This window comes from Canis lupus, chromosome 20, assembly GCF_011100685.1.
Source record: "Canis lupus familiaris isolate Mischka breed German Shepherd chromosome 20, alternate assembly UU_Cfam_GSD_1.0, whole genome shotgun sequence".
Taxonomy (NCBI): Eukaryota; Metazoa; Chordata; class Mammalia; order Carnivora; family Canidae; genus Canis; species Canis lupus.
The window spans coordinates 23041571-23069184 of NC_049241.1; the positions used below are offsets into that span (position 1 = coordinate 23041571).

The 27614-nt window shown below is 37.4% G+C and overlaps 2 protein-coding genes across 3 annotated transcripts in view; both read left to right on the forward strand.

Moving 5' to 3' along the window:
• TAFA4 (TAFA chemokine like family member 4) overlaps nt 1-27614 on the forward strand; it is a 165105-nt gene that overhangs the window by 111086 nt on the left and 26405 nt on the right. The gene's annotated exons all lie outside the window — the stretch shown is intronic.
• LOC119877314 (glyceraldehyde-3-phosphate dehydrogenase-like) lies at nt 1804-2805 on the forward strand. The gene has a single exon (XM_038565882.1). It carries the CDS (start codon nt 1804-1806, stop codon nt 2803-2805), a length of 1002 nt encoding a protein of 333 aa, XP_038421810.1.

A 27614-nucleotide genomic window follows, 5' to 3' on the forward strand; every position in this document is an offset into this window, starting at 1 on the left:
CTCTGGTATAAATATGTGACAGCTAGGGCATGCGCTTTTTCTTCTTCTCAGCCTAATGGATGAACAGCTGGGAGTTAATGAGCTTTTAATAGTGAGTGTAGGGGGTTAGTTTGTTGCAATTTCAGTCTCTGCTGAATACTCTGAGGTCTCGTTGTTTTTCTATTTCCTCTTAACATTAGCTTTATTGATACCTGCAAACACCTGTTTAAAATTCACTCAGCATGGAGGGAACATATTTCTCTTTGGATCACCTTGGCCTCAACTGACTCTCCTTTAATTATGAGGCTCCTGTGGAACTTCATGTGATGTTTTTATCTTCATTTTTAAGGACCTCAAAAATGTTATAGATTAAATTTTTATCTAGCACAGAAATTTTTTAAAAAGCCTTTTGTGTGGATTTTTGTATGTTTTCCTTGACCCTTTTAAGTTTTCCTCTCTGACCTTAAAAACAAAACAATACAAAATCCTTCTTTCAGTAATACATTTTATAGCTATGTTCTTAGCATTTATTTCTCATTTATCTTTTCACCTTAAATAATTAAATCTTCTTCAGACCTATCTAATATAAACCCTGGGTCATAAAATGATTACCTATTGCTAAAAAAATCATGATTAGCAATAATATATAACTTTTATGCCGTTTATGCGACATTCTATAACGGTTACAAATCACTTTCATGCATCTGTATTTTCTCATTTAGTATTCACAATTACCTTCTGAGATGAGCTGGACACGTATTACTGTTTTACAAAGTAGAAAACCAAGGTACAGTACGTTATTAGTCAAGGTTAAATGGTTATAAAAGCTAATACATGTACATGGTAAAATTTGAAACACTTCAAAGGATATACAAAAACTTCTCTACCTAGTGTTGTAACACATTTTCTTGTGTTTCTTCTAGTACCTTTCCATGCATGTTCAAACTTGTGTGTACTTTAAAAAAATTTTTTTTTAAACACAGGAGGAGAATGCTCTCCATACTGTCTCGAAACTTGATTTATTTTATTTTATTTTATTTTATTTTATTTTATTTTATTTTATTTTATTTTTTGAAACTTTATTTATTTCATTGTGGATATTGAACACGTATGATAGAAGTTCCTGCAGATCTCCCTCCTACATTGTATGGACTTCACATAGTTTGTTTAACCAGTCCCCTATTGATGGACATTTAATTTGTTTATACTTTTTGGTACTGAAGAGCCTGATACAGGATTCTGTGTATGTATTACAAATATTTCTGTACCTGGACCAATACACGAATTCCTAGAATTAGAATTGCTGAGTTATTGGCTGTGTGCATTCAAAATTTTGATGCATATTTCTAAAAGTGCCCCGATACAATATTGACACAGCATAACAGTTTACACAAAAGATTGTGCCATACCTCACAACTGCTCGAATGTTTTAAATCACAAAACTTCTTTAATTGCCTAAGTGGGTTTCGTTTGCACTTCCTTAGTTACTAGTGAGGTTGACCATCTTTTCATATGGTTATAAGCAATTTGTATTTTATTTCCAGTTCTTGTCTATTTGTGATTTTTTGGATACTTAATAATCTTTTCTTACTGATTTTAAGTACTTTTTTTACATATTGAAGAACATAGATTCATCTGTCCTATTGCAAATATTTTTCCAAATTATCATTTGTGTTCTGACCTTTCTTTCATTAAAAAAACCCATTCTTATTACATGAGCAAACAAGATCATTATAAGAATGAACATGGGAGGCTCTCTGCTCCTCCCCGTCCGACAGACAGCCGCATCTTCTGGTGCAGGGCCAGCCGCATCCCCGAGACACCATGGTGAAGGTCGGAGTGAACGGATTTGGCTGCATTGGGAGCCTGGTCACCAGGGCCGCTTTTAACTCTGGCAAAGTGGATATTGTCGCCATCAATGACCCCTTCATTGATCTCAACTACATGGTGTACATGTTCCAGTATGATTCTACCCACAGCAAATTCCATGGCACAGTCAAGGCTGAGAACAGGAAACTTGTCATCAGTGGGAAGTCCATCTCCATCTTCCAGGAGCGAGATCCCACCAACATCAAATGGGGTGATACTGGTACTGAGTATGTTGTGGAGTCCACTGGGGTCTTCACCACCATGGAGAAGGCTGGGGCTCACTTGAAGGGCGGGGCCCAGAGGGTCATCATCTCTGCTCCTTCTGCTGATGCCCCCATGTTTGTGATGGGTGTGAACCACGAGAAGTATGACAACTCCCTCAAGATTGTCAGCAATGCCTCCTGCACCACCAACTGCTTGGCTCCTCTAGCCAAAGTTATCCATGACCAGTTCGGCATCGTGGAGGGCCTCATGACCACCATCCATGCCATCACTGTCACCCAGAAGACTGTGGATGGCCCCTCTGGGAAGCTGTGGCGTGACGGCCAAGGGGCTGCCCAGAACATCATCCCTGCTTCCACTGGCGCTGCCAAGGCTGTGGGCAAGGTCATCCCTGAGCTGAACGGGAAGCTCACTGGCATGGCCTTCCGTGTCCCCACCCCCAATGTGTCAGTTGTGGATCTGACCTGCCGCCTGGAGAAAGCTGTCAAATATGATGACATCAAGAAGGTAGTGAAGCAGGCATCGGAGGGCCCCCTCAAGGGCATCCTGGGCTACACTGAGGACCAGGTTGTCTCCTGTGACTTTAAGAGTGACACCCACTCTTCCACCTTCGACGCCGGGGCTGGCATTGCCCTCAATGACCACTTTGTCAAGCTCATTTCCTGGTATGACAATGACTGCGGCTACAGCAACCGGGTGGTGGACCTCATGGTCCACATGGCCTCCAAGGAGTAAGAGCCTCCTGGACCACCAACCCCAGCAAGGACAAGAGGAAGAGAGAGGCCCTCAGCTGCTGGGGAGTCCCTGCCCCAACTTAATCCCCCAACACACTGAGAATCTCCTGACCCCCAATTTACATCCTAGACCCCGAGGAAGGGGAGGTAGGGAGCCCTACCTTGTCATGTACCATCAATAAAGTATACTGTACCCAGCCAAAAAAAAAAAAAAAAAAGAATGAACATGGGAAAATCTGAAAAGCAAAACAAGGAAAACGAAAGTCTCCATAGTCTTGTTATTTAGTGCAACCACTTTGGTTATATTTGGTATCTGTTCTTTTCACTTTTTTTCTCTGTGTGAGGGAGAGAGAGAATTGTTTTTCAAAGTTTATTTTATCTTGCAAATTGTGGAACTACCTAGGGTACCAGAAAACCAGGTGGGAAGTTCTGAAACAGATCCATCTACTTTTTGTTTCAGCGGCCCCTTTCCATTTTCTTTTAGAAGAAAAATCCTCAGTGCTAGTAAGGATTTTTTTTTTGTTTGTTTGTTTGTTTATTTAAGATCACTCCTGGGAGATGGTAGGTGGGCCTCTCCTGTTTGGACTTAAGGCACAGCACTGAAGCTCCTAAACTGGACAGAACTTTTTTGTTTATGTTTGTCTGATTCTGTCATTGCCTGCCTCTGTTTTGATTTGTTATTAGGGATATAATTACTGGATTTTGGGACCAGTTACTGTGTTACTCAGCCTGCATTTAAAAAAGTGTCAGGTTTGGGGGTCCCTGGGTGGCTTGGCGGTTTGGCACCTGCCTTCAGCCCAGAGCGTGATCCTGGAGTCCCGGGATCGAGTCCTGCGTTGGGTTCCCTGCATGGAGCCTGCTTCTCCCTCTGCCTGTGTCTCTGTCTCTCTCTGTGTCTCTCATGAATAAATAAAAAATCTTAAAAGATAAAAAAGTATCAGGTTTTTAAAGACATAACTTACATATACAAAATCATCCCTTTTGTAATCTTCATGCACTGTTGATGGGAATACACATTAGTACTGCCTTAATGGAGTATGGTGATTTAAAAAAAAATAAAAATGGAAATACTATGTAACCTAGTAATTTTTCTTTCAGGTATTTCCACAAAGAAAACCAGAATATTAATTCAAAAACATAAATGCACTTTTATCTTTATTGCAGCAATGTTAATAATAGCCAAGATATAGAAGCAACCTAAGTGTACATCAACAGATAAATAAAGAAGATGTGATATATATACATAATGGAATATTACTCAGCCATAAAGAATAATGAAATCTTGTCATTAATGGCAACAGGAATGGACTTAGAGGCTATTATGCTAAGTGAAATAAGCCACACAGATAAAGACAAATGCCTTATGATTTCACTTGTATGTGGAAGCTAAGAAAACATAAAAACCAGAAACAGACTCATGAATAGAGGGAAGAAACTGTTGACTGCCAGAGGGGGAGGGAGTGTGGGGATGGTGAAAATAGGCATAGGGAATTAAGAGGTTAGAACTTCAGTTATAAAATAAAAAACTCATGGGGATGAAATGCACAGCATAGGGAATATAATCAATAATATTGTGATTAACTTTGGTGACAGATTGTAACTACAGTTACTATAGTGATCATTTGGTAATGTATATAATTGTCAAATCACTATGTTGTACACCTGAAACTAATATAATGTATGTCAACTGTATTTCAATAAGAACAATTACCTCTTTTAAGTATATAAGTTTGATTAGTTTTGATAAATATACACAGTAAGTATAATGATCACAATCAAGATAAAATTTCCATCACCCCCTGAAAGTTGCCTTGGGTATGTTTGCATTCCACCTCTCCCTCAGTACCCAGCTCTGGCAACCATTGATCTGATTTCTTTCCTTATAATTTCTCTGTTTTCTGGATTGACATATAAATGCAATGATGGAGTGTGTTGACTTCTTTCAGTTAGTTTAATGCATTCGAGAATCCCCCATATTGTTGTGTGTGTCAGTAATTTCTTCATTTTGACTGTGGAGTGAGTAGTATTCAGTTGTACGGATATACCACAATTTGCTTACCTATTCACCAAGTGATCGACACTGGGATGTTTCCAGTTTCTGACCATTAAGGAAAAAGCTGCTCTAACCACTCACATACAAGTCTTTATGGGGAAATAAGTTTTCATTTCCCTTGGGAATTGTATTGCTGTGTTATATGGTAGTTGCATGGTTAACTTTGTAATGAACTGAAGTTGACTTTCCTAAGTGGTTATAACCATTTTGTGTTTCCACTAACAATGTATGAGAATTCCAGTTTGTTTGCATTCTCATCAGCATTTGTTTTTTTTTTTCAATTTTATGATTATAATTATTTTAATAGGCATGTAGTGGCATCTTATTACATTCCTCTACTACATGTTGATGTTCTTGAATGTTTTTGGAGATGCAGCTATATATCCATTAATTTGTTTTCTTACTGAGTTGTAAGAATTGTTTATATTCTGAATATAAGTTCTTTATCAGGTGAGTTTTACAAATTATTTTTCCTAGATTGTGTCTTAAAATTTCTTCTTTTTAAAAAACAGTATCTTGGGGATTCCTGGGTGGCTCAGCGGTTTAGCGCCTGCCTTTGGCCCAGGGTGCTGTCCTGGAGTCCCGGGATCAAGTCCCGCGTCGGGCTCCCGGCATGGAGCCTGCTTCTCCCTCTGCCTGTGTCTCTGCCTCTCTCTCTTTCTCTCAATGTCTATCATGAATAAATAAATAAAGTCTTTAAAAAAAGTACCTTTTGAGCAGAAGCTTTTAATTCTGATGAAGTCCAGTTTAATTTTGTTTTCTTGATTGCACTTTTAGTGTCTTATACATTATCTAAGTATCCATTGCTATAAATCAAAGGTGTCAAGATTCATCCTGACTCCTTCCTCATTTTATTGAGATATAATTGACATATAATAGTTTCTAGTGTACAACAGAATGATTCAATATTTATATACACTGCAATGATCACCACAATAAGTTTAGTTTTCCCCAAAACCATATAAAGCTACATAATGTGCAAAACAACATTGCTAATCATAGTCACCATGCTGTACATTACATCCTGATGACCCATTCATTTTATGACTGGAAGTTTGTACCTCTCGACCCTCCTCCTCCCTTTAAAAAAATTTTTTTTTTCCTCCTCCCTTTTTATCCACCACCAACCTCCTTCTCCTCTCACAAATCATCACTCTATTCTCTGTATCGATCATCTATGAGTTTTGTTGTTTCTTTGTTTTGCTCTTTAGATTCCACATATAAAATTATAGGTTATTTGTCTTTTTCTCTCTGACTTATTTCACTAATTATAATCCCCTTAAAAGTCCATCTGTGTTGTTACAAATGGCAAGGTTTTTTTCTTTTTTTTTTTTCTGGCTGAGTAATAATCTATTGTATATAAATTCTACAATTTCTTCATCTTTCAGTGGACACTTAGGTTTCTTCCTTATCTTGGCTGTTGTAAATAATACTGCAGTGAACATAGGTGCATATATCTGTTTAAGTAGGCATTTTTAATTTCTGTGGATAAATACTCAGAATTGCTAGATCATATGGCAGTTCTATTTTTACATTTTTGAGGTAACTTCACACTGTTTTGCATAAGGACCGCACCAGTTTGCATTCCTACCAACAATGCACAAGGGTTCCCTTGCCTTCACATTCTTGCCAACACTTGTTACTTCTTGTCTTCTTGAAAAAAGCCATTCCAAGAGGTATAAGGTATCTCATTATGATTTAGGTTTGCACTTCCCTGATCATTAATGATATTGAGTGTCATTCATGTGCCTTTTGGCTAGCCATAGGTCTTCTTTGGAAAAAAATGTTTATTTGGAAGCTCTGCCTGCTTTTTATTCGGTTGTTTTTTGTCAGTGAATTGTATGTGTTCTTGATATATTTTAGATATCAACCTCTTACTGGATATATTATTTGTGACTATCTTCTACTTTTCCAAAATGCCTATTTCGTTGATAGTTTCCTTCACTGTACAAAAAGTTTGTAGTTTGATGCAGCCCTATTTCTTCTTGCTTGTGCCTTTGCCAGAGGAGAAATACTAAAAAAAAAAAAAAAAAAAAAAAAGCCACTTAGGCTGATGTCAAGAAGAATACCTATGTATTCTTCTAGGAGTTCTATAGTTTTAGGTATTACATTAAAGTCTCTTACCGTTTTGAGTTTATTTTTGCATATGGTATAAGAAAATTGTTCGATTTCATTCTTCTGCATGTGGCTGTCCAGTTTTCCCAACACCATTTGTTGAAGAAATTGTTTTTTTCTTTTCCCATTGATTCCTCTTGCCTCCTTTGTTATAGATTGATCACATAAGTATATATATTTTTCTGGGTGCTCTATTCTGTTCCATAGATTTTTGTGTCTGTTTTTGTGCCAGTGTAATACTATTTTGATTACCGTAGTATAGTTTGAAATCAGGGAGCACAATACCTCCAGCTTTGTTATTTCTCAGGACTGGCCTGGCTGTTTAGCGTCTTTTGTGGTTCCACACAAATTTTAGGATTATTTGTTCCAGTTCTGTAAAAATGCTTTTGGTATTTTCATAAGGATTATATTGAATCTGTAAGTTGCTTTGGGTAATATGGACATTTAACAATATTATTTTTTCCAATCCCAGAGTAGAATATATTTTTCTATTTATTTGTGTTATCTTCAATTTCTTTCACCAAAGTGAAATAGTTTTTAGAGAACAGTCTTTCACCTCCTCAAATATATTTCTAGGTATTTTATTATTTTTGTTGCAATTGTAAATGAGGTTGTTTTCTTAATATCTCTGTTATTTTATTATTAGCATATAAAGACATCACAGATTTCCATGTGTGAATGTTGTATCCTGCAACTTGACTGAATTCATTTACTAGTTCTCATAGTGGTGTGTGTGTGTGTATGTGTAGTACTTATGTTTTTCAATATGTAGTATTATGCCATCTGCTAACAGTGACCACTTTGCTGATTCTTTAGTAATTTGGGTGCCTCTCTTATTTATGTGGTTAGCACTTCCAATGCTATATTGACTATAAGTGGTGAGAGTGGGCAACTTTTTGTTCCTGATCTTAGAAGAAAATCTTTCAGCTCTTCAACCTTGAGTGTGATGTTAGCTATGGGTTTGTCATAGGTGTCCTTTATTATGTTGAGGTATGTTCCCTGTAGACCAACTTTGTTTTTGTTATCAGGGCAATGTTGGCCTCATAAAATGAGCTTGGAATTACTCCTTCCTCTTCAATTTTGGGAAATAACTTGGAAAGGATAGGTGTTAAGTCTTCTTCAAATATTTTGTAGACCGCCTGTGAGGTCATTTGACCCTGGACTTTTCTTTATTGGGAGGTTTTTTGTTTTTATGGTTTTTTTTGTTTGTTTTTACTGATTTAATTTCATTTCTAGCAATCGGTTAAGATTTTCTTTTCTTTTGATTCAGTCTTGTAAGGTTATGTGTTTCAAGGAATCCATTTCTTCTAGGCTGTCTAATTTGTTGCCTAGTAATTGTTCCTGTATACACTAATTGTTCATAATATTCTCTTATGACCCTTTGTACTGATCACACTGATTATAATTTCTCCTTTTTTGTTTATTTGGGTTCCTCTTCTCTTTTTCTTGATGAGGTGGGCCAATGGTTTGTCATTTTTGTTTACCTTTTCAGAGTACTGCATGTTTTTTTGTGTGTGTGAGTTTTGTTCATTTCCTGCAGTTGATTTCTAGTTTAATCCTTTTGTAGGCAGAAAAAAATGCTTTGGAAATTTCAGTCTTCTTGAATTTATTGAGACTTGTTTTATGGCTGAACATGTGATCAATCCTGGAGAATGATCCATGTGCACTTAAAAGTAATGTGTATTCTGCTCTTTTGGGATGGAATATTCTGTATGTACTTATTAAGTTCAGCTAGTCTGATGTGTTATTTAAAGGTAGTGTTTCCATATTGATTTTCTGTCTGAATGATCTATTCATTGATGTAAGTGGTATATTAATATCTCATACTATATTGTATTATTGTGTTTCTCTATTTTTGTTAAAATATGGTTTAATAGTTAGGTGCTTCTATGTTGGGTATATAAATAGTGGGAAACGTTATATCCTCTTGTTAAGTTGAACCTCTATCATTTTTGTAATACCCTTCTTTGTCTTTTGTTACAGCGTGCTGTAACAGCGTTCATTTTATCTGATACAAATATTATTCCCCAGTTTTCTTTTTTCTTCCCCAGTTTTCATTTCTATTTGCATGATACATCTTTTTCCCATCCTTCAATTTCAATCTGTGAGCATCTTTAGGTTTGAAGTGAGTCTCTTGTAGGCAGCATATAGAAGAAGCTTTTTGTTTTGTTTTGTTAATCCATTCAACCACCTTGTGTCTTTTGATTGGAGCATTTAGTACATTTACATTTAAAGTAATAATTAATAGGTATGTACTTTCTGCTATTTTGTTTTTGTTATTTTTATAGTTCTCTGTTCCTTTCTTCATTATTTTGTTTAGATTCTTCACTCCTTTACTTTTGTGCCTTTACTGAAAGTTCTTTCTTTGTGGTTACTCTTCAGCTCACATAAAATATCTTATGTATATAAAGTCTCTTTTAAATTGATAATAACTTAAATTTGAACACAGTCCATAGCTTTATTTTTTGATGACACATTTTGCTACTTTTTATTTTATGTATTCTGTACTGATTAGTTATTTTAAATGAATTTTACTACTTTTTTTTCCGGGGATATGCCTTGTTCTTTGGTTTACAGCATACTCCTCTGTCTCCTCATTTTGCCTGTCTCTCTATGTTCACCTATGTGTATTAAACTAAACAAGTACCTCCCTCAGCCTTGCAGAAGTCTATTTCTGTAGGAGGTATTCCATATGGCCCAAAAGTGCAGTCTCCCATCTCCATCAGAGCCAAGCAGTCCGTGGCATTTTCCTGTGGGCTGTGTTGTGATTGGACCTTGGCTTCTGTGTGGGGAAGGCAGGATGCTGGGTACTAGATTGCAAACAGATTGCTGCTTGGCCACTGAGCAGGGGAGTTGGGTTGGAGTGGCTTTCCTGTCCTGGTTGTGGCTCAATCTCTGTGTGGAGGTGGGCAGCACTGGGGCATTCCTGTAGCCTGGTTATGGCTCCTCTGCTGCTTGGGGAGGTCATTACTTGGGGCACTTGTTCTGCTGGTTGCTGCTTGGTTTCTGGTGGGGTTGGTGGGACTTCAGGCACTTCTTTGGCCTTGATGGAGATTGGCTGCTGCACAGGGAGGGTAGATTTCAAGGTGCTCAGCATTCCTGGTTTGGAGTTGATCTCTCTGTGGTATGGGCTATGCTCAGGGCACTTGCTGGGGCCTAGTTGTTGGTTAAATGCAGTGCTGGGATGGCAGGGCTCAGGGCCCTGTTGTGGCTCAGTGTCAGAGCTGGATGAGTAGGGCTCAAGGCATTTCCCGGTCCATTTATGTCCCTATTCATTGCCTGGTGAGGGTGAGACTGGGGCACTTGCCTGACCTGGTTTGGCTTGATTACTGCTGAGTGGGGTGGGGCTCAGGGTGCTTGCTCTTCCCAGTTCTGTGCTATAGGCAGAGTCAAGGTGTTTGCCTGACACAACTGTGGCTATTGCAAGGGTAGGGCAGTCCTGGGATGCTCACCCAGCCCTTTTGCAGCTCTGATGCTGCATGTGGTCGGCAGTGTGTGGTAAGGAGAGGACTCCTATGGTGCTAACAGTTTAGAGGAAGGGCCCCAAAATGGCACCCATCAGATCTGTAACCAGTAAGTTAGGATGATTTTGCAAAAATGGTGTCTATCTGCACTTCCCTGCTAGATGATGTTTCTGTAGGTTCTTGCCTCTCTAATAGCTGCTTTAATATTAGTACGTTATTCTCCATTGCCTGTGGTCTAGGTACTCTCAATCTGTTACTTTTGCCCTGGATATTAGGGTGAATGGGTTTGTGCATGAGCCCTTTGAGGCTGAGATCCCCATTACCCGTAGTTCTCTGATCTTCCCCATCTTACTCCACATTGATCTTCAAAGCCAAACATTTTGAGGGCTTATCTTTCTGGTGCTGGCCCACAGGGTGTATCTGGTGTAAATAAGCTGTAAATACGTTGTGTCCCTGATAGGAGATGAATTCAGTATCTTCCTAGCCAACATCTTGAGTTTTTCTTTTATTTTTCCTTTTAAGTCCCATCATTTTGCTTTATGTGTCTTTATTTATGTAGTGTAATGATTTTATCTTTCTGTTAAACTGAACTTTCTATTCTAATAAAATGTTCATCTCTACCCATGTTAATGCATTTGTTTTGAAATATATTCTATCTACTAATATAGCTATTTTAGCCTTCATGCTTACTTTGCATAGTATATCTTTCTTCCATTCATTTATTTTCCCCCTTTCAGTTTTAAAAAGTATATAGCCTCTAGCTAGGATATATTTGGGCTAAGTTTTTATTTTGTCCATTTTGACAATCTCTGCCTTTCAACCAAATTCTACCATCTATTACTAATAGACTGTATTATTACTATTATTACTAAATACTATTTATTTACTATAATTATTTATATGCTTGGATTTGAGGCTACTTACCTCCCTCCCATACTGCTCTTTTTTCCTTCCTCCTCCTATGCCTTCCATTTTGAATAATTTTTGGAATTCTACTTTAATTTTCCTTGTATTTTGCCTTCATTTTTGAACATAAATTTCTGAGTTAGCAGGTGTTTTTCATTCAATACTTTAAAAGTATGGCTTCGTTGTTTTCTAGGTCATTTTTTTTCTTGATTTATTGTTTGTGTCTCATAATTTGTTATTTAATGCAAGACAGTGTATATAGAGCAGTAAAAAGATAAATATTATTTATGATAAAAAATAGGCTCATCTCTTTCTCCATGAGGCCATGAGTTGAGTCAATCTAGTGTGTAGTTAAGCTGGATTTCTTTTTTTTTTTAGATTATATTTATTTATTTGAGAGAGAGAGACAAAAAGCAGCAGAAAGAGGGATAAGCAGGCTCTGTCCCAGAACCCTGGGATGGTGACCTGAGTAGAAGGCAGATACTTAACTGACAGAGCCACCCAGGCACCCCTGGATTTGTTTTGATGTTGTTCTTGCTCTCATTACCCTCAGTGGCCCAGAGCCTTCCCATCCTGTCAACAATGGACTTTTGCTAACTTGTGGTTAGTGTTGGACCTGTGTGAAGGTGGTCTTCCTGCTTTGTCTTCTCCCCAGTGGTAGACTGATAGTGCTCTTTATTCAGTGCAAGTCTTGTGATGGGAACAGGGATGTTGATGACTCTTCCTCCAGCATCAGTCTTAGGGAGGCCCTGTATGCTTAAGCTTCAAGAGCAGGACTTTTTCTATGTTTTTTCTTGTGCTCCTCCCTCCATACTGGAGTAGGATTCACCATAGTGGCTGAATTTTCCCTTGTATCTATAGAGGGAAGTTGTGTTGGGAGAGGGCAAGTTTGCTACCTATCTCCTCTCTCCCCACCATCAGTGGGTGCAGACCTCTGATTTTTATCATCATAAGATCCCAGGATTGAGTAAGTTTTCATGTTTTTCCTCCAGTGGCCAATGGTTTTTGTCTTGTGGCAGTGTGGGCAACGTCACTCAGGTTTTTTACTTCCTTGATTGTGACATCATCCTTTGGGGCTATATATAACTTTTTCACAGTATGTGAGAAGTTTCTAGGACAGTGAGTCATGTGTTAGTCTCCTGTGACAGCTGGTCACAAATCTCATATCTGTACTGCCTAGAGCCTCTTTCTGTTTTATCTTCTCCCCAGTATTGCTCTAGAGCACCCAATGGAAGACCTTGTATAAGATTGAGAGCAGCTTCTCTTTGGACTTGGGGCTCCCAGCTCACATTTGTCCTTTAAGAAATGATTAAAATTTCCATTGTTTTCTGAAAACAGGCCACGTTTTTCTTCCTTTTTCTGACAAAAGTCAAACAGTTCACATCCTCAAAGAGACATGCCATCCTTTGGAATTCAGTTCACCTGAATTCAGTTCACTTGAATTCTTTGAGACTCAGATGAGCTCAAAAAAAGTTTTTATTGCTTTTGCCAAGGAATTTTTTTCTCACATAGTCAAATATATAATTTTTCTCCCTATGCCTCTGAGTTTTATGGTTTGATTAGAAAGGACTTCCTTACTACAAAATTGAAAAAAGTTTTCTCTTAGTGCATTTACATGTTTCTCTATGTTTATTTTTTTGTATTTATATTTAAATACACCTGGGGTATATATTGGTTTTTAGCATTATATATTAATTCATATATTTTTTTTCCAAGTAGTTTTTGAGTTGACCAAATCCCATTTGCTGATTAATTAATCTTTTCCCTGTTGCTCCTCAGGTACGACTATCAATAGGTAGTAGGCAGGATTCAGGTTGCATGCTTAAGCTTTACTTGCATTCTATTTAATCAGACTGTCTTGGTTTAGTTTCTGATGTTAATGCTTGAGAGTGCAGAACATGGAGAGAGTTATCCTCTCACAAGCAGTGCCTCTGTGGTCATGGTTTTATCTTTTCTTCCTTCTAGTTCAAGAGCCATTTCAAATGAGATAATGTATAATAAATAGCAAATGCATTATCTTCAGAAATATGTGTTAATCACCATCTGTCAAATCCTTGTGGCAGAATGAAGGAATTCTGTAGAATTAACACTACGCTATAAATTTTTGGCATAATATATTATTCCCAGTGTTATGTTACTGATTGAGCTTAGTAGGTATTTCTAGGGGTAAACTCCTCCTTCTAGAGGCTTCCTTTCCAAGTATTGCTACCTGTCCTAGGACTGGAATGTGGTGAGAGGATCCCATGTTTATTGCTAGACTTCGCAGTGCCTACCCATAGACCTAATGTGACCATTCTGATTCATCTCCTAGATGAAAAATCAGAGTCCATCTCTGTTGGGATTCTCCCTCCACATACTTTGTTTCTATATGAAAACTGTTTTTTTTTTTTTTTTTGGCAAACCTGTTGACCACCTTGTTCTGTCCCTAGGCTGTTGTTTACTCCTTGATCTAGTTCCTTTGCTTGCTGTGTGTTCTTTCATCACTGTTCTTAGTTTCCTTGTTCTTCTTAACTCTGCTTAAGCTGCTCTATTCTTGGTGTTCTCTCAACCCAAAATTACATTAAAAATTTAACGAAATCTTCCACCATTTTAATTTACCTATTGCGAAATAAGTAAAGAACATATTTGGTCATTGTGCCTGTTTTCCTGACACAGAGCTTTAAAAACCTTGAAATTTCCTAGGCAATAGGATTGTTTTTGTTATGCGAATGAGGTCACTCCAGGTAGATCCCTAGAAAGTTTCAGAATGGGGGATGGCCACAGAAAGACCTACATGTGATTGGAGGGTGGGAACTTGCAGCCTTCTGATCTCTGGGTGGAAGAGGAGAGTTGGAAGACTGATTTCAGTCGACATGGCCCGTGATTTAATCAATCATGACTATGTAATGATATTTCTGTAAAATCTTTGGGCACAAGTTTGGTTCAGCTTAACATTGGTGAACACCACAATGATGTGCTGGGAGGATGCCATGCACTTAAGGGGAGAGGTCATGGGAGCTCAGTGTCCAGGACCCTTCCAGACCTTACCCTATATGGGTAAGGCAAGCATAGTGCTTCCTTGAGTTCTGTGAGTTGTCCTAGTGAATGATCAAAGCTGATGGGATTGTGGGAACTTCTGAATTTGTAGCCAAGTTGATCAGAAGTACAGGATGACTTGGCATCTGAAGTGGGAGCAGTCATGAGTCCGTGGGGATTGAATGAACCCTTAATCTGTTGAACTGCACTAACTCCACGTAGTGTGAGAATTACATGATAGTATCGCAGTACACCTTATTGGGGTAGAAACGGAAAACCTGATCTTACAGGAGATCCTTCCCTGTAATAGGGGATAATATGTGCTCTTGTAGGAATGACTGAGCTGAAGTTAACTGTGGCTTTTGTTTTAGTAGATGATCTCTTTAGATGACTGAGAGCGGTATGTACCTGGTTAACTGAAAAAGCCATTAGAGAAGGACTTTTTTTTTTAAAGATAAAATATGCCTTTAATATTTTTTATTTGAACTTAGTGTCTTTAAATGTGCACTCATTTGTCAATCATTCAATGTTAGTATAAAGGTTATTTCTTTGAGCGTGGATTTAATGTTCTGAATTCCATATGGTTTTGTTTCCATAAAGCTTGCCCATTCTGTCCCTCTTGAATTTCAGATCCTTTAGAAAAGTAGAGTGTAGAGCTGAGACACTTGTGAAGCTTTTAAGTTAACATCCATAATTCTTCCACATTAGTAAAATTTTACTCGAATTTCATCTCTTAATGAGATGAAAATTGGGGCGGGGGGCCTTCAATGAACTTAAACTTCAAAGTTTCCTTTTGTTAGGTGGTAATCCAGAAATATTTGCTCCTAGTACCAGAGTGAAATATGGATTGTATAAAAGTTATTTTTTATTTGGTGAGAAAAGGTGAGCTAGATCTGGAGAGCAAGCATATGTGTATTTCCATCATAGCATATCCTATATGTTTAGGTAAGAAAAACAGAGTATGGAGGATACTTTGGAAATTATCTTCAGTGTGAGTGTACCTCTTCAAAAGTCTTTGTGTATTTCTAGAAGTTCACATACCCTACTTTGAAAACTGCAGTTTCAGAACATTGTTTAAGAGAGCTTCTGCTTTATTTACTTCCAGTTTCATAGGTGGTTTTATTTTCTTTAATTATAAAATCAATTCTTGTTTATTCCAAATATCGTCTTCCTTGGTGTCATTTTTCAGAGATGATCACTATTATCAGCAGTGGTATATTGTACTAGGTTTTTTTCTGGTATTTCAAAACATGTTATCACCAACTTTTTCCTGGGTGGCCACAAATGTCACTATCCTTACAGCATTTAAATTGCATAACCCACACAAGTAACCCTATCTTTACCCCTATTTGGGCATCATTTTTAAAGCCATCATGTTTTTAGGAGGGAGCCATTTTTGATAGTGTTTATCTCAAGAGTTTTATTAAAAGCAAACAAAATAAAAAATAAAAAATAAAAACTAACAATAATGAAAATGCAGGATATAAAAAGTTTGGCATTTGAATGGGATTATATTTGAACCTTTTTCTTAAATGAGTCTGAGTTCCTGACTAGCCAAGAGGACAAACGCACAGTCTCCTAAAGGGAAATATTTCTTGGGTTTCCATGATATTAAGGTTCTACTGGCTCAGGTTGATAGGCCATTCATACAGCTTTAATGTAGCAACTGTTTTCTGGTATTAATGGGGGCTATATATGAAAAAGAAGACTAAAAGGATTAACTCCTACAAAAAAGAATTTATTGGCAACTTTGGAGATCCAATCATGAATGAGTTGTGTTCTCTGCCTTCTTGAAGCTTATAGTCTAAGAGAAGGTGCTCAGGAAAAAAATAATAAATATCATAAGCCCAACATTCAGTGAGATTTCCACTTCTGTCTTGCAGGTTTTAAGAAGAGTTTTTAGCCAATGTTCTAGTAAGGATTTATTGTGTATATATTGTGATGACTTAAGGATATCTGAAAGTGCTGCACGTAAAGATAGATTTATTTTTTACTTGAAAATAACCTGTGTCATGGAAAAAAACTTACTTAAAATAGCAAACTGACAGATATTTAGACATAGTTATCAACTGTAAGGAGTCACTTCTTATGTGTATATACATCTGTGTGTGTGTATATATGTTGTGTGTGTGTGTATGTATATATATATGCATATAAGGATACAACTAGAAATGTCAGATGCTATGAGATATGGCTCTGGAAATCATTTGGCTGGTTAGGATTTCAAAATATATGATTAAATTTACCAAATTAATATATTGGTATATTATTGAGTCCCAACTGCTTTCCCTCTTTATGTCCCTAGTTCTACTCTCCAGCTGCAATTATTTTCTTTTGTATCTTAGATTTTCTATTAACACCATATTTCTAAACAATACTGTGATTTATTGATTCATCAATTTTATATTTTTTAAAAAGATTTTTTATTTATTTATTCATGAGAGACCTAGGGAGAGGGAGAGAGAAGCAGGTGCCTTGCAGGGAGCCTGATGTGGGACTCAATCCCGGAACTCTAGGATCATGCCCTGAGCCAAAGACCGACCTCAAATGCTGAGCCACCCAGGAGTCCCATCAATTTTAGATCTTATTATTAACCCTCTATTATTATAAGTAAAGATTATATTGCTTTCCTTGGACAGTTTTACTGTTTCTGTTTTGTTTATTGACATGTATAAATGTTTTTAGCTTATGCATCATATCAGATTCTCTCCTGTTCTAGGGGTCTTCTGCATTCTGGCTAGCTGAAAAACTGACCCTGTGGGTTTGTTTAACTAATCTGTTGGATTGAATTTATTTTCCCATGTCTCTCTCTTTCTAACTTTATTCCTTTATTATGTTACAGCATACCCCCTTGTAAATTCTTTTTTTTCCCCTGTAAATTCTTAAATAATAATTGGGTTCGTGAAAATTAAAGTTTGAAGGGATGTCTGGAATACATTTTGTTTCACACTTTATTGATAGTTGTGTTTGATATAGAAATTTTCCTTTATATTTTTGAAAGCATGATTCCTTTGGTTTTTAGCATATACAGTGCTGGTTTTAAGAAGTCTAATAAAATTGTTTCATTTCCTTTTCTGCATGTTAATGTTTCCTATCCTAGCTTCTCAAAGTTCTTACCATTTTTTTAGGTATGTTTTTGTTGTTATCTTAAAAAGTTTGTTTTGTGATAGTGTGTGTCATGGTGTTGGTTTGCTCTTTATTCTGTGTTTCTAGGCACTAACTGGATTCAAGTTATTCATTCTTCTGATCTTGAACACATTTTTTGGGGGAGGTGATATTCTCACTGTGCTTTTTGTTATTGTTGTCCTCTATCTCTAGGATAGGATTTGGGGCCACTGGATTATTTCTCTAAGTATTTCCTGTATGGTTTCATTCTTTCCATCTCTCACTCACTCTCTCTCTCTCTCTCTCTCTCTCTCTCGAATTTTCTGAGAAATTTTCTTTGGGAAAATTATTGATTTTGCTATTTAAAAATTCTTTTTTTAATAGATATTTATTTATTTATTCATGAGAGACACAGAGAGAGAGAGAGGCAGAGACACAGGCAGAGAGAGAAACAGGGTCCATGCAGGGAGCCCAAGATGGGACTTGATCCTGGGTCTCCAGGATCATGCCCTGGGCTGAAGGTGGCACTAAACCACTGAGCCACCCAGGCTGCCCTATTTAAAAATTCTTAAGAGTGTTTCTTATTCCTAACGTTTTATCATACTATTTTTATTATCCTATTACCTGGATTTGAGATGTGGTTTTGTTTTGTTTGGTTATTTTTTGAATATTTGATGGATGACTTTGTGACTTTACTTTTTGTCAAACATTTAATGAGTAGTGTGTATGTGTGTATGTATACTCCATAAATATGGGATTTCATATATATTTATATAAAAACTAATAAGGGAATATGTACAATGGCATATATATACACACACACATAAATATACACATACTGATACATAGTAAATATTCATCTATTCATCTCCTCCTCTTCCTCTTTTTTTTTTTTTTTTTGGTCATACAACTACTATTAGTACTCTTAGGTCTTTGTTCCTTGCATTAATTCTCTGCCCTCTCATTTTATTATTTCACTTTTTTAAGTCTTTTTCATATTAGAAAATTTCTCCAAATCTTGTACACTTACCTCTTGAACTGTGCAAGAGTTAGGGGCACCAACCACTGTGCAGTGTATAACTTTTGATTCCTACAAAAACTTAATTACTAATAGCCTATTGTTTACTGGAAGCTTACTGATAACATAAACAGTCTAATTAACACATATTTTATATGTTACATTGTATTATATAGCATATACTTTGAAGAAAGGAAGCTAGAGAAAAAAATCTTGTTAAAAAATCAAAAGAGAAAACATATTTACTGTACTTTATTTATTTTTAAGATTTTATTTATCTATTCATCAGAGACACAGAGAAAGAGGCAGAGACATAGGCAGAGGGAGACATGGGGTCCCCACAGGGAGCCCAATAGAGGACTTGATCCCAGGGCCCCAGGATCACACCCTGAACCAAAGGCAGATGCTCAACCACTGAGCCACCCAGGTGCCCCTGTACTGTATTTATTAAAAAAAAAAAAAAAAAATCCAGGTGTAAGTGGACCCAGGCTGTTCAAACCTGTGTTGTTCCAAGGTCAGTTGTGCCTCCTTAGGGAATGGTGGAATCTGAATATGGATAGGGTTTAGTGACTAGTGGACTTTGAGTATACTGATGCTTCAGCCCATGCCTTGAAGGATCTTTTTTGAGGCCCTGGGAAATGAATCAGTCTCATCCTCTCAATATCTACTTCTGCCCGTCTGTCACTCACTGCTAATCCACCTGCTTTCCATCTTCCAGAAGACTATTAAATGTCTCTTAGCTGCTGGTACCTCCACTTTCCTTTCTTTGCTTTTGTGAGTTTGGGTCTTTTGTATTCCTTTACTATAGTTTTAGTGGGGTCCTAGGAAAGAGAGATCAACAAAGGCGTTCTTTCACCATCTTTAACTGGAATTAAGAAATTCACGACATCTCCTGAAAATTGGTTCTGCTAAGTGCTGTTAAGAACAGATTGATAGCGCCATGTCAGGGTAATTTTCTACTTTAATTCTAGGCTTAGGTATTTAATGGCATGTATAATATGTCAACAAAAATAATGTCTATAAAAGAGAGTTTAAATAACACCTAAAATATTATTTAGGGTATGATAAAAACACGATGTAATTTCTTGCTGGAGTCTATTTCAGTTAGAAGTAAAAATAGAACAAAATTTCCTAAGGGAAAATGTCAAAAATACGTATGTACATTTTATATGTTATGTGTACAAATAGAAGCTTATCACCAATTTCTACATTATATGTGCATAGACTTATTTTTGTCTACTGAGATGGTTCTGCACACAAATTTAGTTGAACAAATAAGAAATCTATCCACCTGTGTACAAAATGTTATTGAAATCACAAATGCAGAAATTGAAAGGGACTTGCAGGGACTAAAACGAGTCCTTTCATTTTTATCTTTTTCTCATTTGCCTTTAACTTTATTTTATATGTATAGCTTTTTAAACATGTTCTTTGAACACAGCAATTTCACTTGTCCTCCCTTCCTCTTTCTTTCCTTCCTTCCTTCAACCTTAACTTAGCTTCCCCCCTACGTGTGTGTGTGTGTATGTGTGTGTATGTCTGTGCATGTGCATACACACCCATGCTAGGTAAGAGGGAGAGGCTGTCAGGGGCTCAGAGGAGAGACCCAAGTGAAGTGTAATGTGTGCTCTCTGCTTCATCTGTTACCTCTAACTCGAGAGGCTTTTTGCAATCTCTTCTACGTCTCTGCAATTACGTTACCCTTTCAGAAGAAAAGTGTTTGGTCTAATCTACTGGGCACGGGGAGGCACTTCATTTGATTTCCTGTCCCCTAGTGGTCCTGCTGAGTCTGAAACCTGTAAAAGTACTAGGCAGTAGTAAATCCAGAAGCCCAAGAAATAGACACTAGAGCGTCCAGTATAGTCCTATGCAGTAGGGCCTGGAATCATGACTCACATCATTGGGAATACCTGAAGGTGGCTCCAACTGGTTTCTAATGGGAGAACTCAGGGTTTAAGAAGGTGCTGGATGAGTATTTGTGGGGAAATTAAGGGATTCATGTGCCAGGATGGAAAAAAATAAAACAAGGATTGCTATCTCATATCTCAAATTCAATGAATATCAGTTGGGTAAGGGGCCTTGCAATGCTGGTTTTTTGCTCCTAGAAGGCACTTATTTTTTCCTTATTCTGCGAAGTCTAGTTTTCAGAAAATGAATTGCATCCAAATTTTTATATTTCTTTCTAGATCTTCCCAGTTTAATACTTGTTTAGTTTATAATAATAGCAGTAATAATAGTAGCAATGTGGCACTCTCTATATGACCTTTATGGTCACATCAAAACTCTGAAAGTTTGTTATTTTGCAGATATGGAAACAAAGGCAAAGGGAAGTGAAGCCACATGTTGAAAGCCTCACAGAATAGAGAAATGGAAGAGTAGCTATTTAAACAGAGGCACCTGGGGTCTTTATCTCTATAATGCTTTCTAGTTATTTCTTGTAATGTTGGTTTACCTCCATCTATGCCCCAACCCCAACTTCTTCTTTGGAAACCTTTAAAATCTAAAGAAAGGTTGAAAGGAGAGTACACTGAACATCTTTATATCCCTTGCAAGAGTTACCACCTGTTACATCCAATCATATTAGAATTCCCCATTAAAAATCTGCCTATCTTGCCTTTTTTTTTCTGAAGTAAGCAGCAAACTACATGTATTTCCTAAGAACAAGACCATTTTCCAATACGGTCTGGAGTTGTAGTAATCTGTGTTGCTGTAAACTAAGGCAGATGGGGGCCAGAGCCCCAACAGCAGTTGAGGGCAAAGATCATGTCTTTTATCTGACATTTCCCAATGCTCTGGAATGAATTGTAGAAAGCTGTGCCCCATTTTTATGGGACACACACCTGTACACATGCACACATGGAGAGAGACATTTTCAGGAACATGAGTGATCCTGAAAGATTTGTTTTGCCCAGTCATGTTGTTGGTGTAATACCCCTTGGAATGAAGCACATCACCTTTTCTCATTCTGTAAAATTAGAATTAATAAGTTGACTCGGGCCACTATTACAAAATACTGGAGCCTGGGTGGCTTAAACGTCAGAAATTTATTTTCTCATAGTTCTAGGAACCAGAAGTCCAAGATCCACTTATCAGCAAATTTGTTTTCTGGTGAGAACTTTCTTCCTGGTGCGCAGATAGCTACTTTTTCCCTGTCACATCACATAGCCTTATCTCTGTGCCTGGATGGAGAGGGGGGCACCTGTCTGGTAGTTCTTCTTCTTACAAAGACACCAAAGTCTTTCCAGATTAGGTTCCTGCCCTTAAGACTTCATTTAACCTTAATTACCTTGAAAAGGCCTTATCTAGGGATGCCTGGGTAGCACAGCAGTTGAATGTCTGCCTTCAGCTCAGGTTGTGATCCCAGGACCCTGGGATCAAATCCTGCATTGGGCTCCCCACAGTGAGCCTGCTTCTCCCTCTGCCTATGTCTCTGCCTCTCTGTCTGTGTTTCTCATGAATAAATAAATAAAATCTTAAAAGAAGAGAAAATGCCTTATCTACAAATATGGTCACTCAGAGTTTAGGGCTTCCACACTGAATTTTTTTTTTTGTTAAGAGCTACTCTCACAGTTATGAGGTGTTACCTCATTCTGGTTTCAATTTGTTTTTTTGTTTGCTTTTATTTTTTCTTAATTAGTTTTTTTTCATTTGTTTTTATTGAAGTTCAATTTGCCAGCATATAGTATAACACCCAGTGCTCATCCCATCAAGTGCCCTCCTCCGTGCCTGTCATCTAGTTACCCCAACCCCATGCGCACCTCCCCTTGCACAACCCTTTGTTTATTTCCCAGAGTTAGGAGTCTCTCATGGTTTGTCTCCCTCTCTAATTTTTCCCACTCAGTTCCCCTCCTTTCCCTTGTAATCCCTTTCATTATTTTGGTTTCAATTTGCATTTACCTAATGACATTTAACATCTTTTCATGTGTCTGTTTGCCATCTGCATGTCTTCTTAGAAGAAATGTAAACTCAGATCCTCTGCTGATTTTTTTAAGTGTGTGTGTGTGTTTAATTGTTGAGCTGTAGGAGTTCTTTATGTATTTTGCATACTTGCATTTTATCAGATATGTAGTTTGCAAATATCTTTTCCCATTCCATTAGGTTGCCTTATCATTTGATGATGGTTTCCTTTGCTATGCAGAAGCTGTTTATTTGATGTAGTCTCATTTGTTTATTTTTCCCTTGCCTTTGGAGTCACAAAGATGTTCCTGAGATTGATTTTTTTTTTATTTTTTATTTTTTACTTATGATAGTCACACACAGAGAGAGAGGCAGAGACACAGGCAGAGAGAGAAACAGGCTCCATGCACCGGGAGCCCGACGTGGGATTCGATCCCGGGTCTCCAGGATCGCGCCCTGGGCCAAAGGCAGGCGCCAAACCGCTGCGCCACCCAGGGATCCCCTCCTGAGATTGATTTTTAAGGAACTTACTTCCCATTTTTTCTTAGAGGAATTTTATGGTTTCAGGTTTTCCATTGAAGTGTAATCTATTCTAAATTAATTTTGTGTATGGTATAAATAGTAGTCTAGTTTCATTTTTTTTGTATGTGCCAGTTTTTGCAACACCATTTATTGAACAGACTTTTTTCTCTCTTGTATGTTATTGGCTCCTTCTTATAGATTGTCCTTATATATGTTTATGTGTTTATACGTTCTTAGTTATTTTCCATTGATCCATTTGTTTCTATTGCCAGTACCATATTATTTTGATTAGTATAGTTTTGTGGTATAGTTTAAAATCAGGGAGCCTGATACCTCCAATTTTCTTTCTCCAGCCAAATTGGTTTGGCTGTTTGGGGCCTTTTGCAGTTCCATATACATTTTAGAATTATTTGTTTTGCTTCTGTGAAAAGCCATTGATGTTTTGGTTAAGTATTGCATTTAAACTGATTTCTTAGGGCAAAACAGACATTTTAACAATATTTTTCCAGTCCATGAGCAAAGTATATTTTCCCTTTTATTTGTATTGTTTTCAATTTCTTTCATCACCATCTTAAAGTTTTCAGTGTACATGTTTTTCAGCTCCTTGGTTAAATTTATTCCTAGGTATTATATTCTTTTTGATACAATTGTAAATGGTATTGTTTTCTTAATTTTTCTTTCTGCTAGTTTGCTTTTAGTGTATAGGAATGTGCAAATTTTTGTATATTGATTTTATATACTGCAAATTCAGCGAATTCATTTATTAGTTCCAGTAGGTTTTTGGTGTTTTCTAAATATAGTATGTCATTTGCAAATAGTGAGTTGTTATTTTATTTTATTTTTTTTCTGATTTGGATGCCTTTAATTTCTTTTTCTTGCATAATCACTTTGACTAAGACTTAAAATACTGTGTTGAATAAAAATGGAAAAAGTGGTCTTCCTTGTCTTCTAGATCTTAGATGAAAGGCTTTTGTCTTTTCATCACTGAATATGATATTAGCTGTAGGGCTGTTATAAATGACCTTTATTATGTTGATGTATGTTCCCTCTATACTCACTTGGTTGAGACTTTATCATAAATGGATGTTGAATTTTATCAAATGTTTTTCTGTATCTTCTGAGATCATATAGTTTTTATCTCTCATTTTATTAATGTGATATATAGATTGATTTGCAGATGTTGAACCATCCTTGCATCACTGGATTAAATCCCACTTGATTGTGGTGTATGATTCTTTTAATATATTGTTGAATTGGGTATGCTAGTACTTTGCTGAGGTTTCTTGCATCTATAGTCATTAAGAATGTTGACCTGTAATTTTTGTGTGTGTTTGGTATCCTTGTTTGGTTTTGGTATCAGGATTGTGCTGGCCTCATAGAATGTTTTTAGAAGCTTTACCCACTTTTAGTTTTTAGAAGAGTTTGAGAAGAATAGGTATTTTTCTTTGAGTGTTTGGTAGAATTTACCAGTGAAGACATCTGGTCCTGGTCTTTTGTTTGTTAGGAGGTATTTGATTAGTGTTTCAATTTCCTTATTAGTGTATTGGTCTTTTCAGATTTTCTGTTTCTTCCTAAATCAATCTTGGAAGACTGTGTTTTTTGAAACTTATCCATTTCTTCTCGGTTGTCCAGTTTGAAGGCAGTTGTTCATAGTATTCTCTTGATACTTTTTATTTCTGTGGTCTCAGTTATAACTTTGCCTCTTTCATTTCTGATTTTGAGGCCCTTTTTATTTTTAGTTTGGCTGCATGTTTGTCAATGGATCACTCATCTTTTAAATTATATTTTTAGTCTAGATTTCATTTATTTTAACTTTGATTTTTAGTATTTCCATCCCTCTACTAATTTTGGATTTTGCTTGTTTTTGTTTGTTTGTTTTGTTTTTGTCTAGGTCCCTTAGGTGTAAAGTTGGATTTTTTAATTTGAGATTTTTCCCATTTCTTGAGGTAGTCCTACATTGTTATGAACTTCCTTCTTAGAAACCACTTTTGCTGCATCCCAAAGATTTTGGTATGTCATATTTTTGTTTTCATTTGTCTCTAGGTCTTCTTTTCCTATTTCTTTTTGTTCAATGACCCACTGATTGTTCAGTTTTCTTTTTGTAATTAATTTCTAGTTTCATACCATTATGGTCAAATAAGATGCTTGATATTGTTGCAGTTTTCTTGAATTTATTGAGACTTGTTTTGTGGCCTAACATGTGATATATCCTGGAGAATGTTCCATTTGCACTTGAATAGAATGTGTATTCAGCTGCTTTTGGATGGAATGTTCTATTTATTCCACCTGGTCTAATGTGTCATTTAAGGCTAATGTTTCCTTACTGATTTTTTAATCTGGATAATTTATGTATTGATGTAAGTGGAGTGCTCAAGTGCCCTACTATTATTCTATAATTGTCAGTTTTTTCCCCTATGTCTGTTGATATTTGCTGTAAATACTTGGGTGCACTTATGTTGGGTGGATGGGTCTGTCCCCTGGCTCATTGTTGGGGTACATCAGCAACTGCTTCTTTGCATTTGTGGGTGGGGCTTTCAGTGGGTACACCCACTAGTACTAGCAAGTTAGAGGGAGAATTCCAAAATGACACCCATTCAGTGCCAATATTAGGAAAAATAGACTGAGATCACAAAAGTGGCTCCCACCAGTGTCTCAGTTTCTGTAGACAGTCCTTGCTGTCTCCTGCCTCTCCAGCAGATGCTCTAAAATGAGTAAATGGATCTCTTTTATCTAGGGCTTTTCATATTGGTGTTTTTGAGCTGGTTTCTAGGTCAAGTGATTCTGCACATGAGCTCCTTCACACAATTTTTCCATTTTGTAGTTTTATAGCTCTTCTGAACATAATCCCCATCGATTTTCAGAGCCTGGTATTTTGGGGGCTTGTCTATCCTATGCAAGATCTAAGAGTTGGGATGCCTAATGTGAAGCTTGAATCCTGTGCTTCTCAAGGAAAAGTTTCATACCTTTGTAATCCTTCCCAGTTGTGACTCACTGAGGCTGGGATGTTTTTTTTTTCCTGGTGAGTCCATGTCTCTGCCTCTTCCTATCTCATTGCTGTCCTTTTATCCTTTGTTGTGGAGGCTCTCTTCATTAAATTTTTAGGTTCCTTTTAGAGGGAATTATTCCATATGTAGATATAGATTTGTTGTGTCTGTGAGGATGTGGTTCCAGATCTTGCTATGGCACCATCTTGAACCCAGCCCTTTGCCCCCTCACATTCATTTTTGCTTCTTTTTAGGCCACTGGCTACCTTATCTCTTCTTACATACTCAACATGTAAGTGATCCTTTTTTTTTAATAGTCTGGCTACTATTCTTCTTTTGGGGATTTTATCCAGTGTCATGACTTGAAATACTAGTCCATATTACAGTGGTGAGTAACTGTCCACCTTAAAGCCAGACTACAAACTCTCATCTTTTTTTAAGAAAAAACTGGCGTCAACTGCCATGGATTTTTATAAGATCCATTTGCCTTTCTGGGAGCAGAAAGAGCCAGTGCAGCCCCAGGAGGGGCACTGAGTCACACCAGGGCTCTCTGTGGCTGAGAATCCATAGAGCTTTGGCATCCTACCCTGGGGAACCCCACGACCAGCCATCTGTAGCCATCTGCACATACCTCCAAGGCAGTCCAGCACCACCTTCCAGAGCCCTTGGCTGTTTAGCAGAACTTGCTCTATCCACAGTCAGCTCCTTTTCCATTCTGTTCTGCTGGGGGTGGGGTGGGGGTGTCTAAACCTCTTCCTGACAGAAGAGAGGACCAAGACCCCAGAGCCTCCAGCTCAGGCACCAGCATCTACACCGGCTCCGCTGTGGGTTCCCTGCAGTGAGATTGGGAAGCCCCAGGAGGAAGATCCAGAAAGCACTTTTTGGCTGACTTGTGCTGGAGTCTGCTACAGGACAGAGTTCACAGGAGGCCTGTGGGGCAGGCCAAGAGGGGCAGGGGCTCTTTTTCATTTCTTCCTCAGCTGGTTACTCAGGGTTCATCATGGCCTTTCTAATAAACTTGCAGTTGAGTTGAAAAAAAAAAAAAAAAAAAAAAAAAAAAAACTGAACTCCAGACTCAAATGTCTAACTGCCTATTTGACCTTTCCCAGTTAAAATTTAATTGGCATCTAAAATTTAACAACCTAGCTCCTAGTTTTCCTCTCATTTATTTAAGGACAACCCCACCTTTTTCAGTGTTCAAGTCAATAAGTTTAGGGTCAATATTGACTCCTCTCTTCTTCTCACATCCTAAATTTAACCCATCACCAAAACCTGCCACTTCTACCTTCTAAGTAAATCCAGAACCCAACATTTGGAATGTTGTGGCAGATGCTATGTCCCTGCTTTCATCCTTGCTCTTCTTCGGTCTGTTCTGATCATAGTAGGTCTTTTAAAAATGTAGGCCAGATGAGGTCATTCTAAGTTCATCATTTCTAAGGGCTTCCCATACCCTTGTGAGTAAAAGCCCAAGCCCCAACAGTGACCCATGAGGCCCTCTGTAATCTGCCCATTTACCCTCCATTATCTTTCTGGCATCATCTATTCATTTTTTCCTTCTCTCACATAGCTCCAGCTATAAGGGCCTCTTTCCCTCTGATACCTGCAGGACTTATTTTCTTACTGCTTTAATTTCTCACTCAAATGTTACTAGTTTCTTAGGCCCTCCCTATTTTATTTTATTTTTATTTTATTTTTAATTTTTATTTATTTATGATAGTCACAGAGAGAGAG